We start from the raw sequence: 16,222 nt of genomic DNA, 5'->3' as shown, positions 1-16,222 counted from the left end.
GATCTTCCCTTTACTGGGCTCACGTAAACAGCGTCCCGACGCTCTTTTTGGTCTTTAGCCTTTTCACAGCTTCACGTGACTCTCCCAAATACAATCCAAACCCACCACCTTCACACAGAGCGCAAAAGAAGTTCGTCCCCAAGCGACCACGAGACGTGGCCGTCTCCTCCTCATATTTCGGCCGAGGCTTCCACTCTCCAGCCGATATTTTATATTTTTGTGCACTTTTTTACTCTCTCTCTCTCAAGATTTTTTTTATTTTACTTTTGTTTTTTTTTCTGGCGCTGTCGATTTTTCACAGAGTTTTGTGTTATATTTAAATTAATTTATAAGGGGTCAGCAGTTGTTTCAGTTGGTTTTGATTCTCTCATTGGTCTCTGGTTTTCTGAGTTTTTCTCTCTCCTCCATCTCCCTCTCTCCTCTCTCTCTCTCTCTCTCTGCTTCTTTGATAAGCTGCTGCCAGCTTTCTATTGGCCAACAGTGCAACACCAAAGGACCAAGAAAAACCAGAAGAAAATAAAAGGAAAATCTGGGTTTTGTTTTCTGTGCATATTGGTGAGATCCCATGTCGAGTAAAACTCCATTGGGCAAGCAAACCATGGACTCTGTGGATCCTACGAGAGCTTTTGTCAAGAATGTCAAGCGTATCGTTGTTAAGGTACACGGTACACCATTATTTCTTCATTTTTCATTCTTTCTTTGCAACACATATATATATATATATATATATAATATGTATTTTTGTATACATGCAAATCCCAATATGCTCAATGCCATGTAAGTTGAAAGAAACAGTTTTGGGAAAAAAGAAAACTTGGGTTTGTATAGCATTTTCGTCCTTTATGCGTCTGAAAGACTGAAACTTGGATTTACGACAATTATTGATGGTGCTTTTATGATAATATGACCAATTTGCTTACTTGATTGCTCGAAATTTGAAGGTCGGAACAGCTGTGGTCACTCGTGGTGATGGAAGATTAGCATTGGGAAGACTAGGCGCTCTGTGTGAGCAGGTCTGTTTTTCGTTCTAAAACTACGACGAGGATTTCCCCTTTGTTGATTCATATACACTGTTTCTCTTGTTTAGACTGACACAAAAAATGGTATCGGAGACTAATGAGCGATGACATATTCGAATGGGATATTTTCAGCTTAAAGATATAAATTCCCAGGGCTATGAGGTTATTTTGGTGACTTCAGGAGCTGTTGGTCTTGGCCGTCAAAGGCTAAGATTCCGGAGATTGGCAAATAGCAGGTTTATATGCAATGACATGTACATTTACTATTGTGTGTGAAGTTTTGGCATCGTTTCACGAAACAAAAGTGCCTGAAACAAGTTAATGCCTTGTTTTGCAGCTTTGCTGACCTCCAAAATCCACAAAATGATTTCGATGGGAAGGCTTGTGCCGCTGTTGGACAGAGTAGCCTAATGGCTCTATATGATACCATGTTCAGCCAGGCAAGACTATAATCTTCTTGTAGTTTCATATAGGATTACAACACGTGCGCATTTTTCAAGTTTTTTTCATACGTAATTTCAGACCTGCCTCCATCGCTTGAACAGTTGTGGCATTCTTTAACTTGCAGCTTGATGTGACTTCTTCGCAACTTCTTGTGACGGATAGCGTGTTTAGGGATGAAGCTTTCCGAAAGCAGCTTTCTGAGACTGTAAAGTCGCTGTTAAAACTGAGGGTTGTTCCTATCTTCAATGAAAATGATGCTGTTAGTACTAGGAAAGCTCCATACGAGGTATTCAACTCCGCTTGTTCCTATACTTTTTCTTCGAATTTGTTTTGATAGGGCTTCTGTTTGGCATATGGATTTATACTGGCTGTGTTTTTTGTTGTGTGTTGCGCAACATTCATGCTTTTGTTACTCTCCCACTCTTTTTCCCTTGAAAACAAATCTCATGAATTGCTTAGGCCCGTTTGGTAAGATTTTTGTTTCTGATTTTTGGTTTTTGTTTTTAATTGAAGATGGAGAAGGGAAAATGTGAGAGTAGTGAGAAGCGAGATGATAGATGTAGATTGATGCATAAAATAAAAACTACGAACTAGATACTACGAATAATATTGTGGTTTTATACGTTTCCCTTCTTTTCTTCCTCTCCTCTTTCATCTCCCTCCCGGCCTTCTGATATTCATTTTCCTTCCATCTCTTTAGCTTTAAACAAAAAAGTGAAAATTAAAAATAAAAATGTTACTAGACGGGCACTTAATTTTCCTGCATTCAAATATATATCTGTTGCTTCTGAATGGAAGTTATGTTCGCAGGATTCTTCTGGCATATTTTGGGACAATGACAGTTTGGCTGGGCTATTGGCTCTGGAACTAAAAGCTGACCTTCTAGTTTTGTTAAGCGATGTAGAGGGCCTCTATAGCGGCCCTCCTACTGACCCGAAATCAAAGTTAATCCATACTTATGTGAAAGAGAAACATCAGGGAGAAATAACTTTTGGAGACAAATCAAGGGTGGGCAGAGGCGGTATGACTGCTAAAGTCAATGCTGCTGTATGTGCAGCTTATGGTGGAATCCCTGTTGTTATCACTAGGTAAATTCTATCATCTAATTGTTTTGATATATAACACCCAGTTTAGATTAAAGAGGATATTTCGGTTCTTAACATTTTCTGGCATAATTCAATGGAATTTCTGGCCCACTGCAATAGTTTCTTGTTGCTAAAGTTTTGTATTTAATTACAGCGGTTATGCAGACAACATAAAGAAAGTGCTTCGTGGAGACCGGATAGGCACTGTATTTCATCAAGATGCACATTTGTGGACTCTAGTTAAGGAAGAAGGTGCACGTGACATGGCTGTTGCAGCGCGGGAATCATCTAGACAACTTCGAGTAATTGTCTTCATAAACTTGTTGCCTTTTCAACTGTGATGGTCGAGGTTCTTTGTATAGAGATTAAAGTATTCTTCAAGAACTTGGATATAGAGCAAGTGGTTAAGTCGAGAGATTCAGGATCTAATGTGAATTATTTTCCTTGCAGGCTCTAGGATCTCAAGAGAGGAGGAAAATTTTGCTTGACGTAGCTGATGCCTTGGAGGCAAATGAAGGTGAAATTTTAGCTGCGAATGAAGCTGATGTTGCTGCTGCGCAGGATGATAGATATGAAAAGGCCCTAATATCGCGTTTAGCCCTAAAGCCTGGGAAGGTATGCAGTTTAGTACTTGTGTAGTTGAAACTAAGCCTGCATCACTCCAGCTTGGATGAAATCTTCTTATTTTGTATCTAATGCGTGTCTATAGATTTCTGCTCTTGCAAAGTCCATACGTAAACTTGCAGACATGGAAGAGCCCATTGGCCGTGTTCTAAAGAAGACCGAGGTCAGGACACTATTCTTGTTGTTCTGATTCAGTATTAATGAACACATATGGTACAGGTTTAGACTTTTAATGATTCAAGTTACACAGAACCGAATATGTTAATCATAGCCCTTTTACATGCAGCTTGCAGAAGGGCTTGTCTTGGAGAAACTGTCTTGTCCCTTGGGTGTTCTCTTAGTTGTGTTTGAGTCTCGACCGGATGCCCTTGTTCAGGTATACAAAATATACACTCCATATATATACTCCTGAATCCTTAATCATGTAAGCCTGCAGAATACAGTCTTGTTTTGGTTATTGACATTTTCTTGATTTTGTTCACAAGGAAGTTTCTTGATAAGTTAACCAACACTTTTCTCTTCCAAACGATTCAACAGATAGCTTCATTAGCAATTCAAAGTAGGAACGGTCTTCTGCTTAAAGGTGGGAAAGAAGCCAAGCGATCAAATGCAATCTTGCACAAGGTTTGAGACTCTGGTTATGGCCTTTTATCATTATTTACAAACAAAGTATAAATTCAGGAGCATGGTCTTCTCTGCATTAACACGTTTCTATTTTGCTTTCGCTTAATTACTTTCTTCTATTTGCAGGTCATCACCTCAGCAATCCCAGAACCTGTTGGCGGCAAACTTATCGGACTTGTGAATACAAGAGATGAGATTCCTGACCTGCTCAAGGTGCGTACCGAAACTTTAACATGTTTATGGTTTTTCAGTACGATGAATACTAAACAATTTGTTTTGCTGCAGCTCGATAATGTGATTGATCTTGTCATCCCTAGAGGCAGCAATAAGCTTGTTTCTCAAATTAAGGAGTCAACTAAGATACCTGTTCTTGGTCATGCCGGTAAGAGAAATAGTATGGGCAATGTAATACCCTACCACTGCAAACTAGAGTTACTAATAAATTGCTGCTTTTGATGCACAGATGGGATTTGTCACGTTTATGTTGACAAGTCTGCTAATCTGGATATGGCGAAGCGCATTGTTCTGGATGCGAAAGTAGACTACCCTGCTGCCTGCAATGCAATGGTAATTTTACTTTTTGCTATCCATGGCTGATCTTTTATGCCCGTCCAGGCGTCCATTATTATCTGTACCTGACATTGGAATTCACTGTACTGGTGCCTTTAAATGTTACTCTTTTTCTCAGGAAACACTTCTCGTACACAAGGATTTGTTGAGTGGCGATGGCGGGTTTAAGCAGATAATTTCAGAACTCCAGGTTTCAGGTCTTATACTGTGTACTTTTTTTTTTGTCCAAATTATACTGTGTACTTATCTATCAACAAACTGCTGGAAAGTTTAATGTATCTGTACACTAACCTCTTTTCTAGTTAAAATTGAGAAAGAAATTTTGATGCCTAACAATGCGATACACTTATTCAAAAAGCCGTGCCTAAATTTTTGTTTGTTCCTAATAAGACTTCAGAACTATGGTTCTGTTCCCATTGATACAATCTATTTACATTTTTCATTTATAAATATTGGTAACGGATATCAGTTAATGACAGAAAGTCGGTTGCAGATGTTACCTTATATGGTGGACCTAGGGCAGCAACTGCGTTAAACCTTCCAGAGACAAACTCATTCCATTACGAGTACAGTTCATTGGCTTGCTCGGTTGAAATCGTTGATGATGTAAACGCTGCGATTGACCACATTCATGAGCATGGAAGGTATTTACATTTCACATATTTCATCTCCTTTTTCCCCTATCGCTGCTGTACTGATATTATTTGCCGGTGATTTCTCTAAATTTATTGCCTCTCCACTCCTCTCCATATCCCCTGTTTTGCAGTGCTCATACCGATTGCATTGTGGCTGAAGATCGTCAAGTTGCTGAAACTTTCCTAACTCAAGTCGACAGGTAAGCATATTTCATGCGTGCACAGCACAGGACAGACTTGAGCATTTTTCATTGGCTTCCCAAAACCTTATTTTCTTCGCGAAAAATATAAACGATATTTTTTCAAACAATGAGAGACACGGTATTCTAATTGGTTTTATGCAAAATTTTCTGAATCGTTCACATCTTGATGGCTATACTATTTCCATTAACAGTGCTGCAGTCTTTCATAATGCGAGTACAAGGTTTTGTGATGGAGCTCGCTTTGGACTCGGTGCAGAAGTAAGTGCTCTCTGATTATAGTTCTGGCATTGATTACCAACACTTTGTTCTTCCCCCTCAATTGTCACTGATCTGGTGCATGAACAGGTCGGGATAAGTACGAGCAGGATTCACGCGCGAGGTCCTGTAGGAGTTGAAGGATTGCTAACAACAAGATGGTATATTAGTCCTGCATTATCTTTATTTCTAAACTTTGAGCATACTGGTTGTTTCTTGTTGCATGATTCCTTCGTCTGCGTAACAAAATGCAGGGTTCTGAGAGGGAACGGGCAGATTGTAGACGCGGATAGAGGGGTCGAGTACACACACAAGGACCTGCTTAATTCCTAAACATCTTGATGAAAAGCTTTTGACACATATGGTCATCTGTTAGCCTTAGTTACTACATATATCTTTATCAAATGACAGTGTAGGAGTTCATTGCTCCACAGAAATATTCTACGTATTGTATCGTCGTATAAAATCGTCCTCTTAATCAGGATCTATAGAGGTTTTAATTATTTCAGATTAAGATATAAGATAGTTGTTATCTCTCTCTTTCATCTTTATCTAATCTTGTTTGATTTTTTTTTTTCATTTAAAAGGATTAACATGATACATGACTACAATCATATTTAGAATTAGGACTGGTTTGATGAGTAGTGTCACATCCCAGCCCGGGTCATTGTCTGCTTTGGGTTTACCATTCCCTCACGATTTTATTTTTGGGAATTCACGAGCAACTTACCAGTGGGTCACCCATCCTGGAAGTGCTCTAGCCTCATTCTTGCTTAAATAAATAAAACTATTCATATCCGTCAATTTGGGAGAGATTGAGAAAAGGGATAAAAATGATAAGTTAAAGCTAACGAGTTAGCTAATCCATTATGAGACTTAGACCTAGTTTGGGAGTGAGGTGCTTAAAAAAAAAGCACATATGAAAGAAAGCTGTGAGGGTTTTAGGTGTTGGGTAAACTGAAAAAAAATAGCTTATTTTGGAAGCTGCTGTGAGAATAAGCTGAAATCAAAGGAAAAAGTTGAAGCTAGTATTTGCAGCTTTGGAAAACTGGCTTTTTTTCAAAGCACACAGAGCTACAGTGCTTCTTTAATGAAAAGACCCACTATTAGACTGCTTTTTTTTCTTCCAAAAGCACTTTTACAAAAAAGTTTACCAAACACTCTGCTGATTTATTTCACAGCCGCTTATTCTCACAGCACAGCCGCTTATTCTCACAGCAGCTTTTTTTCAAAGCACAGCAATACCAAACCAGCCCTTAGCCAATTTTCCACCCTCTTAGTATAGATAATAGCGTTTGTTTAAAAAAAAAAAAAAGCTAACGAGTTTTCCAATCCAATCCTATTCTAAGTACCAAATGAACCCTTAATGGTGTTCCCAACAGTGAATTCAACCTTTAGGTTTGCATTCTGAGTCCCGACAAGGAATTTTGGGTTTTGATGGAAAGTTGATTTAAGCCGAAGTGACCCGTTTGGCAAGCCCAACAAGGATTTTAAAAAGTTTCACAGAATTATTCAGGTGGATTTGAACAGGCATAATTCCGTTGAAAAAGTTTCAAATTCTGAGACCCTTGAGGCCGGAACCGATCTGTTGCACGGTGACGGAGTCCTTCCAAGTCCAACAGACAAAGGAGAGTTCTTGGGACAATGTAGAAAGCAAAGCTGCTTATGAAAACAATATTTTCCCTTTCATGGAATGCATGCCATTATTCAAATTTAATATTTAGTCAATAAGAAAGTGAATTATAAAAGCAGATCGCAGACTACGAAATATAGTTTCTTCCATCTGAAATGTTGCAGAGAAAGCAAGAAAATCGACAAACTTCTACGGATCAAATTGAATAAAAGAGGTCATATTTCACCATCCCACAGTTCTTCAACGCTTTTATAAGGACTCAAGCTCTCATGGACTACGAAATCACCCCGTAGGAGCCTTTGCTGCATAACAGACAAGCAACTTAATGTCAATGGAAACTTTTATGTGATAAAATGTGTCGAGGGATGTATTTAAGCATGTGTTATACAAACCTGGTGGATTCCCAAAATTTTCGAGAAGAGCTCTGGGGGAATGGACCAGTCGAATAAGCTTAGATTTTCCTTGATCCTACTTTCATTTACACTCTTTGGAAGGACGCTGTGTCCACTCTGAATGCCCCAACGAAGACATACTTGCGCGGTTGACTTGTTGAGTTTCTTGGCGATTTCATTCAGTACTGGATCCTTCAGAACTTCCCCCTTCACCAAAACCCCTGGAGAACCCAGAGGAGAATATGCCTGAAAGGAAAGGAAGAGTTTTCTAGATTAAAAAAAAAAAGTTACTCGATCTCCTGAAAATTAAAATGGATGTTTAAAAAAAAAAACAAAAAAAAGCTACTCAGTTTCCTGAAAATTAAAATGGATGTCGAACCTTTGAAGTTGGTATCAGTTGGGCTCCGTGCAAGACGCGTCAAGAAAATCTCACTTCTACTTAATTTTCTTTAACTTTGACCTTTTCAAGACATTTGTTTTGGTGTAGAATTATCAATACAATTCTACTTTCGGAAAAATTGTTTTTATTTTTAGTTTTAAGTATCACATTTCGGGTTCTTCTATACGCTAAATAATCAAGTTATCAATCCAATCAATAAATGAGATTAACATTGAGTAGAACTGAGGGCGGATTCCTCCACAGAAAATTTCTCAAGTGGCATATAGAATTTACCGACAGATGAATTCCAGCAGATTTGCACAAATTGTGAAGAGCCGGTTGCTGCCAGATAGGGTGGCACTCCACTTGATTTACTGCAGGTGGAACTTTTGCATAAGAAAGGAGGTCCTGCAGCTTCTTAGACGAGTAGTTGCTCACCCCGATTGCTCGTGCCTGACCAGATGCGTACAGGCCTTCCATTGCATTCCAAGTCTCTGGAAGGCACAATGGAACCATGACTTCAGGAGCAAAACCTACTGAGCCCGGCTTTGTACGAAGTGGATAGTGTATCTGCACAAGAATGTTCCACAAAACCACTTAAAATTTTAATTTCTTTGTTATTGGAGTTCCGAATTCAGGCAGAAAAGGTTATAGCCTCACGAAATGTCGTGCTTATACAAAGTACTAGTTGCATACAAGATATAGATCAATATAATCAAGCTGCAGATCTTCTAAAGTCTTGCTCAGTGCCTTAGATACGTCTTCAGGGGCATGGTCACTGCACCTGTATACGTCACGAAGATTCAGGGGAAACAACATAAGACTCCATTGTGTTAGGAGTATTAATATCCTAGGGCTATGAGTTAGACACATGTCAAGAGAGTTAATAGTTAGTTAAGTTTGTTATAGAGAAGCTTAGAGTGTAAGCTACAATAACAAACTATATAAACCTTGTAACAGTGATTTTGTAACAAACAAGAAAAGTAATTCATAGTTTCTGATATTCTCTCTATCTCTCTAAACTCTTCTAAATCTCAGTTCTCTGACTCTTCATCTTCTTTCTTTCTTTCTAAAATGCTTTACATGGTATCAATCGCCGAAACAAGCATGAAAGCTTGAAGGATTTCGATCTTGGTTTTGTTGGTTGCTTCCGCTTCTACAATCTTCTGTTCTCTTCCTACTGTGATTTCTTCTGTTAAAATTGGGATTTTTTAGTTCTTTCTCTCTTCTGGTTCGTTCTTGTCACAAGTATACCCACCAGGTGTTTGTGATTAGTCCTCTGTCAGAGTTTCTTTGGGATTGTCTCATCATCGGTAACAATGGTGACTGCTGCTCAGTTACAGATTCTTCAATCTCCAATTGCATCTTTGATCTCGTCGGTTACAAGCTCTGTGAATGTGAAATTGGATGAAACAAATTATTTGGCTTGGCATTTTCAGATGGAGCTACTACTTGAAGGCCATAGTATAATTGGTTTTGTTGATGGATCGATTCCTTGTCCTGACCAATTTTGCCAAGAATCAGATGGAGCTACTACACGGGTTCAATCTGATGACTACAGAGTGTGGAAGATGCATGATAAAGCTTTAATGCAGCTGATCACTGCAACATTGTCTCCTGCTGGAATTTCGTGTGCGATTGGCAGTACCAGTTCCAGAGAGTTGTGGACCAGGCTTAAAGAGCAGTTCTCCACCATCACAAGAACTAGTATCTTTCAGCTCAAATCTGAACTGCAAATATAAAGAAGGGTAATGATTCTGTTACTGTATATTTGCAGAAAATTAAAGAAGCAAGGGACTTATTGGCTGCTGCTGGTGTGTTTTTTGATGACGATGATATTGTAATTCTTACACTTAATGGTCTGCTTGCTGAATTTAATACTATACGATCTGTGATTCGGGGTCGTGAAACCGTGATATCATTGAAAGATCTTCGATCTCAATTGTTAGCTGAAGAATCACGGATTGAAACTATTCCTGCATCACCTATTTTGTCTGCACTAATGGCACAGAACAATGACTTGGCGTCCAAGAATCCGTCTTTTTCAAGCTCTGGGGGAAATCATGCTAGTGCATATCGGTCTTTTAATCAGAATGGTAAAGGTAGAAATCGGATTGGTGCCAATTTCAATCCGCGATATGGCAATAGCAAGAACTTTCACTCAAGTCCTGCTCCTGGTATACTTGGTACATCTCCCCCACGAACCCAGCCTTATGGATTTCAGTCTCAACTCTGTCAAATCTGTGGGAAACCTAATCATGTGGCATCTACATGTCGATTCCGAAACACGAATGTTTCCCAAGGTTGTCAAATCTGTGGGAAGCACAACCATCTCGCTGATACCTGCAGATATCGAAATACGGGTGGTTCTTCAGGATGTCAGTTATGTGGGAATCCATATCACAGTGCAGACACATGTTTTCAGAAAAATGCTACTTCTTCAATGAGTGCTATGCATGCTACACCAACCAATGGTTCTTATTCCTCATTCCCAGTGTCTCCTGCAGCGTCTCAGCAACAAGTTCAACCACAAGTTTGGCTTACTGATTCTGGTGCAAATCATCATATGACCTCTGAAATGGGAAATCTCTCATTGTCCACTCCATATCCATCAAATGAGACCATTCAAGTAGCTAATGGTGAAGGTTTAGCTATCTCTCATGTTGGGTCCAGTCTTCTAAGGACTCCAATGCAGTCTATTCGACTTAATTCTATTCTATATGTCCCAAAACTGTCTCAAAATTTATTGTCTGTGCATAAGATCTGTTTGGATAATAATTGTTGGTTGATTTTCGATGCTTTTTCATTTTGGATTCAGGACAAAGCCATAGGGAGGATACTGTACAGAGGGCTGTGTCATAATGGATTGTATCCCATCATCTCACCAAGCTCGCATCCAGCTGTCACTAAGGGGAAAGCAGTAGCATTTCTGGGCAAACGAATTTCATTCAGTATTTGGCATAAGAGACTCGGTCACCCTTCTAATTCCATTGTCTCTCAAGTTTTACATTCTTCACATGTTCCCTATGTTGCCGATAAAGACCTTTCCTTGTGTCAATCATGTTTAGAGGGTAAATTTAGTAAATTGCCATTTTCTTCCTCAGTACCTAAGTCTGTACAACCTTTTGCTCTTGTTCATAGTGATGTTTGGGGTCCTGCTCCGTGTCTTTCTCTAGAAGGATACAAATACTATGTCACCTTCATTGATCATTGTACAAAATATTGTTGGATCTTTCCTCTCTGCAATAAAAGTGATGTCTTTGGTATATTTGTTTCGTTTTACTCTTTTATTCTTAATCAGTTTCAAATTTCCATTCAAACTCTCCAAAGTGATGGTGGTGGTGAATATATTGGTAGCACATTCCAAAAGTTTTTATCTGAAAAAGGCATCAAACATCAATTATCCTGTCCTCACACACCAGAACAGAATGGGATAGCCGAAAGGAAACATAGGCATATAATTGAAACGTCTATTACTTTATCTCCAGTTTGGTATGCTGCTATGACAGAAGAGATCTCGGCCTTACATAATCAGGGTACTTGGTCCCTAGTTCCACTGCCTAAACACAAGAACTTAGTTGGCTGTAAATGGGTCTATAAGCTCAAAAGGAATGCCGATGGTTCAATTGGGAGATACAAGGCCCGGCTGGTGGCAAAGGGGTTTAATCAAGAATAGGGCATCGATTATGGAGAGACCTTTAGTCCTGTTGTTAAACCAACAACAGTGCGACTAGTCCTGGCTTTATCAACTCATTTTAGCTGGCCTTTGAGACAATTAGATGTGAAAAATGCCTTCTTTCATGGCATATTGCACGAAGAGGTCTATATGTCCTAACCACCAGGATTTGTCGATCCCAAGCATGAGGATTATGTTTGCAGGTTACATAAATCTCTCTATGGTTTGAAGCAGGCACCCAGGGCTTGGAATGACCGGTTCACTGCTTTCCTACCATCTTTGGGCTTCAAATCTACATATACCGATTCATCTCTATTTGTCAAATTTGTTGACAAGTCTGTGGTTATCTTGTTGTTATATGTTGATGACATAATCATAATAGGCAGTGCTTCACAGTCTATTTCTGCAGTCATTCATTCTCTGGCTAAGGAGTTTGAAATCAAAGACTTGGGACCACTTCATTATTTTCTGGGGATTCAAATTGTGCAGAATAAGGATGGCTTGTTTCTGTCCCAAGGCAAGTATGTGACAGATTTGTTAACTAAGTCTGATATGCTCCTCTCCAAACCGTGTGCTACCCCATGTTTGCCATACAACAGACTGCTTTCAGATGATGGCAAGCCTTACAACAATCCTTCTTTGTATAGGAGTTTGGTTGGAGCTCTCCAGTACTTGACATTCACGAGACCCGACATTGCTTTTGCAGTGCATCAGGTCTGTCAGTTTATGCACCGTCCAATGGACTCTCATTTTATGGCTGTCAAACGGATTCTTAGATACTTAAAGGCTACTCAGGGGTATGGTATTCAGTTTGTCAGAGGCTCCCTTGACATAACTGCCTATAGTGATGCCGATTGGGCCGAAGACCCTAACGACCGCAGATCAACTACTGGCATGGTTGTGTTCTTGGGGTCTAATCCTATTTCCTGGATGTCCAAGAAGCAAACAACTGTCTCTCGGTCATCTACTGAGGCAGAATATCCGGCCTTGTCTACTACGGCTGCTGAACTGGATTGGCTTAAGTCTCTGCTGCAGTTTTTACAGGTTCCAGTTGCTATGCCCCCTCTTCTTTTTTGTGACAACTTGTCTGCAATTACCTTGACTTGTAATCCTATTCAACATCAACGCACAAAGCATATTGAGGTGGATGTACATTTCGTTCGAGAACGGGTGTCAAACAAACAATTACAGGTCCACTTTGTGTCTTCCACTGAGCAGTTTGCTGATATCCTTACAAAGGGACTCTCTGCACCGCTTTTCCGGACTCATTGTTCCAATCTCAGGCTCACTTCCTCTGCCCCTGAGCTTGAGGGGGGATGTTAGGAGTATTAATATCCTAGGGCTATGAGTTAGACACATGTCAAGAGAGTTAATAGTTAGTTAAGTTTGTTATAGAGAAGCTTAGAGTGTAAGCTACAATAACAAACTATATAAACCTTGTAACAGTGATTTTGTAACAAACAAGAAAAGTAATTCATAGTTTCTGATATTCTCTCTATCTCTCTAAACTCTTCTAAATCTCAGTTCTCTGACTCTTCATCTTCTTTCTTTCTTTCTAAAATGCTTTACACATTGCACATACCAAATACTTGGCTCTAAAGTAAGATCCAACTCTTGTAATTTCATCAAGTTTTCTCGATCGATAACATATATAATTAAGAATATTGTTTCTAAACACTTAGCGAAATGAACTTAGGATTGTGCCGAGATCATATTTATTCACAAATACGAGACTCAATTGAAGAAACAAAAGAGAATGAGTACATACCATAACTTAGATGTAATGAAGAGTTCGCTACGCTGTACTACGCCAGTTGAAAATAGTTCCTTCAGTGCCACCCCTACCTGCAAGATGTCAACAGAAGAAAAGATAACATAGGTCCATCACAATGAAGGATAAAAGAAAATTTAAAGAAATTATAATTAAGGTTCTGTAATAAATGATTAAAATTCTACCTCTTTTTCGTTTCCGTAGACTGATGCACAGTCAATATGCCTGTAGCCATTCTGCAAACCAAGAACACTTCTTGAGCATAAATTTTAACCCTAGACAAAGGCTTTATCTAATCATGTGATAGTTTAAAGTTTGAAGAATCAATATGTGGAGAATGAACCTTGACTGCAGCGATGACAGCTTGACCGACCACGCCTGGTTCAGCCTTCCACGTTCCAAGACCAACAGATGGGATCTTAGCTCCCGTATTCAGATCAAAATACAAAGTTTCGGATTTGTTTTCGCCCATCTTCTACGCACTGAACATGCGATCAGAACCAAGAGGAGCACAAGATTGGCTTATTTGATCAGAAAATATTACATATTCGTCTGGGGAAAAATGACAGAGATGCAAGATTCGGAGTACTCGCCAGTGTTATCCATGTCGAAAAAAATTTCTAGGAGTACGATGCACAAGATATATGTGTTAGACAGATTTTGACGGCAAAAAATTAGGATCTTTCATGACTCCCTAACCGTAAAACAACAAAGAAAATTGACCTCAAATTAGAAGAAAATTGCATTTTGTGTATATATTTTAAAACACTACAAAGTGCCATGTGGTGCAAATAGCATCCGCGTAGACGGGAGAGTGTTTGGCGAGGCTGCCGCACTACGGTTGTAGACACAAAGGGTCGGTACGACGAATCAGCGTGTGAGACATGAAAAAGGGAGTGACATTGGGGGTGTTTTGTGTGCGCGGCCAGACAACATGTGAAGTTCAGACGCTCGTAGTGAAGTTTTTCTCCAAAGTAGAGATTAATTTCTAAATCAATAGGTCCAACACTGGATAATTTAGTCTTAGAAATTGGAAGATCCTGAGAGATAAGACCGGTTAAAAGACAAAAATAACCAAAAAACACAAATTATGTGTGCAATGAGAGAAACTTAAATGAAATTGATTCACTGCCATCGTTGTACAGAAGTCCTTCTCGTGTGTGACACATGACTAAAGATCAGTAACAATTTATGGACAATTACATTCCATAAAAAAATAAAAAAAACCATTAACCAATTCTGCTTTGACAATTTATAGACTTCTGTCAACAAAAAATTGTGTGCCACGAAAATCACCAGATAGATACGCCGGGAAATCGTGGAAATACCAGCAGTCGCCGAGGATTGTGTTGCCTCAATTCGCGTACTCCGGTAATTGAGTGAAGTGGGGAACGGATGGCCCTTGACAAACGGCTTACGATCTATGAACAGCGTCGGCGTTGGTGGCGGGACGGAGGCTCGCTGATTGCCGACTTTTGGCGTGCACAGAGAGAGAGAGAGAGAGAGAGAGAGAGAGAGAGAGAGAGGGAGAGAGAGAGAGAGAGAGAGAGAGAGAGAGAGAGTGAGAAATGGTGTGGGAATGGTTCGACTCTGAAGTCGACTATTTCAAGGTGCACAGGATGATTGGGGCAGTGCCTTTTAAAAAGATTTCGCGCCAGCAAAAGTAGGCAATTTTCTGATTTGACAATGTTTTCAATACTCGAATCAAATTGAAAGTTAAGTGAGCAATGTGGAAGTTTGTTTTATTAATTAGAGTAAACGTTAGAATTAGATTTAACAAATCGTACATAATTGGTTCGTGTCGTTAAGTAAACAATAAGTCTATAAGAACAAAACTTTCATTATCGCGAATAACGTATCTTTCTCGTTTAATTTTTAATTGTTATCGTGAGATTATTTTTTACACAAAAAATCATTTGAATTGAAGATTATTTAGTCATTCAATGTATGGACAAATTGACAGTATAAGTACCAGGTAACATGTTCATGATGAGCCATCCAATTATTTGATACATTGGAATAAAAAATCGTTTAGTTATTCAGAGTATCAAATAAATTGACGGTTTATCATGAATATGTTATTCGATTAGTCCACACAATTTGATGTCTAAATAATCTCAAATTCGGATGATTTCTATTGTATAGATGATATCTTCAAATAAAGATTAAAAAATTAAAAGATGTCGATTATAAAACTTATATATTGAAAATATGGTGCATTGCCCATAAAGAATGCAAGTATTATCTAATACATAATTAACAGAACTTGACACTCAGTACTACAACCTCGTGGTATTCCTCTTCACTTGTAAGTGAGAGGTCTCAGGTTCAATTCTCGTTGATGGCGAATTCGATACTAATTTAGGTTGCCCTTGTGTGGCTTAACCAAACTTTCCCTCTCCTTAATGTAAAATATCTCGTTGTACTAAAAAAAAATAACGGAACTTAATGAAAGAGCTTTACAAAACAAATTATTAGTGAACAATATTTATAAGCAACAAAGGAGCGGGGGTAATGACAATGAGTGAGGATCCCAGAGATTCTCAAATCACATCCGTTCATCGTATATCGTGCAGTAAGAAATCATTGTAAATTTTTTTATTTAAAATTGAATATAAACAGTACCTGATGAAAATTGACAGCACGATATACGATGAACATATGTGATTGGAGAATTTCCAGAATCCTCAGATACGTCAAGGATCCTCTCTGTCAATGACAATGAGACATTGCCACGGTCATGCGCATGCCCACCATGTAAGCCGAAGTGTCTAAATTAATAATGAGACGCGGCCAAAGTGTCTTAATTATAATTTCCATGAGACTATTGAACTTAATAATAAATAGCAATAAGGGCAAAAATAGAGGAGCTATGGCAATTTGATTATATTAAATTGGGTTAAATTGACAGT

At 38.9% G+C, this 16,222-nt stretch overlaps 3 protein-coding genes across 6 annotated transcripts; 2 read left to right on the top strand and 1 right to left on the bottom strand.

Moving 5' to 3' along the window:
• Positions 1 to 87: 87 nt before the first annotated feature.
• LOC103433459 (delta-1-pyrroline-5-carboxylate synthase-like) lies at positions 88 to 5,997 on the top strand. Of its 2 annotated transcripts, none has more exons than XM_008371724.4 (20): positions 88 to 658; positions 942 to 1,013; positions 1,152 to 1,255; positions 1,357 to 1,459; positions 1,588 to 1,749; positions 2,262 to 2,551; positions 2,703 to 2,850; positions 2,999 to 3,163; positions 3,258 to 3,335; positions 3,459 to 3,548; positions 3,710 to 3,796; positions 3,923 to 4,009; positions 4,082 to 4,178; positions 4,260 to 4,363; positions 4,485 to 4,563; positions 4,860 to 5,010; positions 5,133 to 5,201; positions 5,396 to 5,462; positions 5,550 to 5,620; positions 5,714 to 5,997. In XM_008371724.4, the coding sequence occupies exons 1-20, from the start codon at positions 566 to 568 to the stop codon at positions 5,790 to 5,792; spliced, it is 2,196 nt and encodes a 731-aa protein (XP_008369946.1). In that variant the 5' UTR covers positions 88 to 565; the 3' UTR covers positions 5,793 to 5,997. The 2 variants fall into 2 exon arrangements, with proteins under 2 accessions (XP_008369946.1, XP_008369947.1); XM_008371725.4 differs by having other exon boundaries at positions 156 to 658; positions 2,274 to 2,551.
• Positions 5,998 to 7,122: 1,125 nt separating this feature from the next.
• LOC103433458 (NADPH-dependent aldo-keto reductase, chloroplastic-like) lies at positions 7,123 to 14,885 on the bottom strand. 3 transcript variants are annotated; one of them, XM_008371723.4, is made up of 8 exons: positions 14,607 to 14,885; positions 13,654 to 13,792; positions 13,496 to 13,546; positions 13,308 to 13,384; positions 8,560 to 8,647; positions 8,158 to 8,433; positions 7,485 to 7,730; positions 7,123 to 7,394 (listed from the first exon to the last, which is right to left on the bottom strand). In XM_008371723.4, the coding sequence occupies exons 2-8, from the start codon at positions 13,780 to 13,782 to the stop codon at positions 7,308 to 7,310; spliced, it is 954 nt and encodes a 317-aa protein (XP_008369945.1). In that variant the 5' UTR covers positions 13,783 to 13,792; positions 14,607 to 14,885; the 3' UTR covers positions 7,123 to 7,307. The 3 variants fall into 3 exon arrangements, with proteins under 3 accessions (XP_008369945.1, XP_070676732.1, XP_028954330.1); XM_070820631.1 differs by having other exon boundaries at positions 14,639 to 14,762; XM_029098497.2 differs by lacking the exon at positions 14,607 to 14,885 and having other exon boundaries at positions 13,654 to 14,229.
• Positions 8,847 to 11,125, top strand: LOC139195307 (uncharacterized). Its single transcript, XM_070820632.1, has 2 exons — positions 8,847 to 10,508; positions 10,682 to 11,125. Exons 1-2 carry the CDS (start codon positions 9,866 to 9,868, stop codon positions 10,723 to 10,725), a joined length of 687 nt encoding a protein of 228 aa, XP_070676733.1. The 5' UTR covers positions 8,847 to 9,865; the 3' UTR covers positions 10,726 to 11,125.
• Positions 14,886 to 16,222: the final 1,337 nt, after the last annotated feature.

The sequence above is a fragment of the Malus domestica genome, chromosome 04 (genome assembly GCF_042453785.1).
Source record: "Malus domestica chromosome 04, GDT2T_hap1".
NCBI classification, from domain to species: Eukaryota; Viridiplantae; Streptophyta; class Magnoliopsida; order Rosales; family Rosaceae; genus Malus; species Malus domestica.
This window is presented reverse-complemented; position numbering and strand designations above follow the sequence as displayed.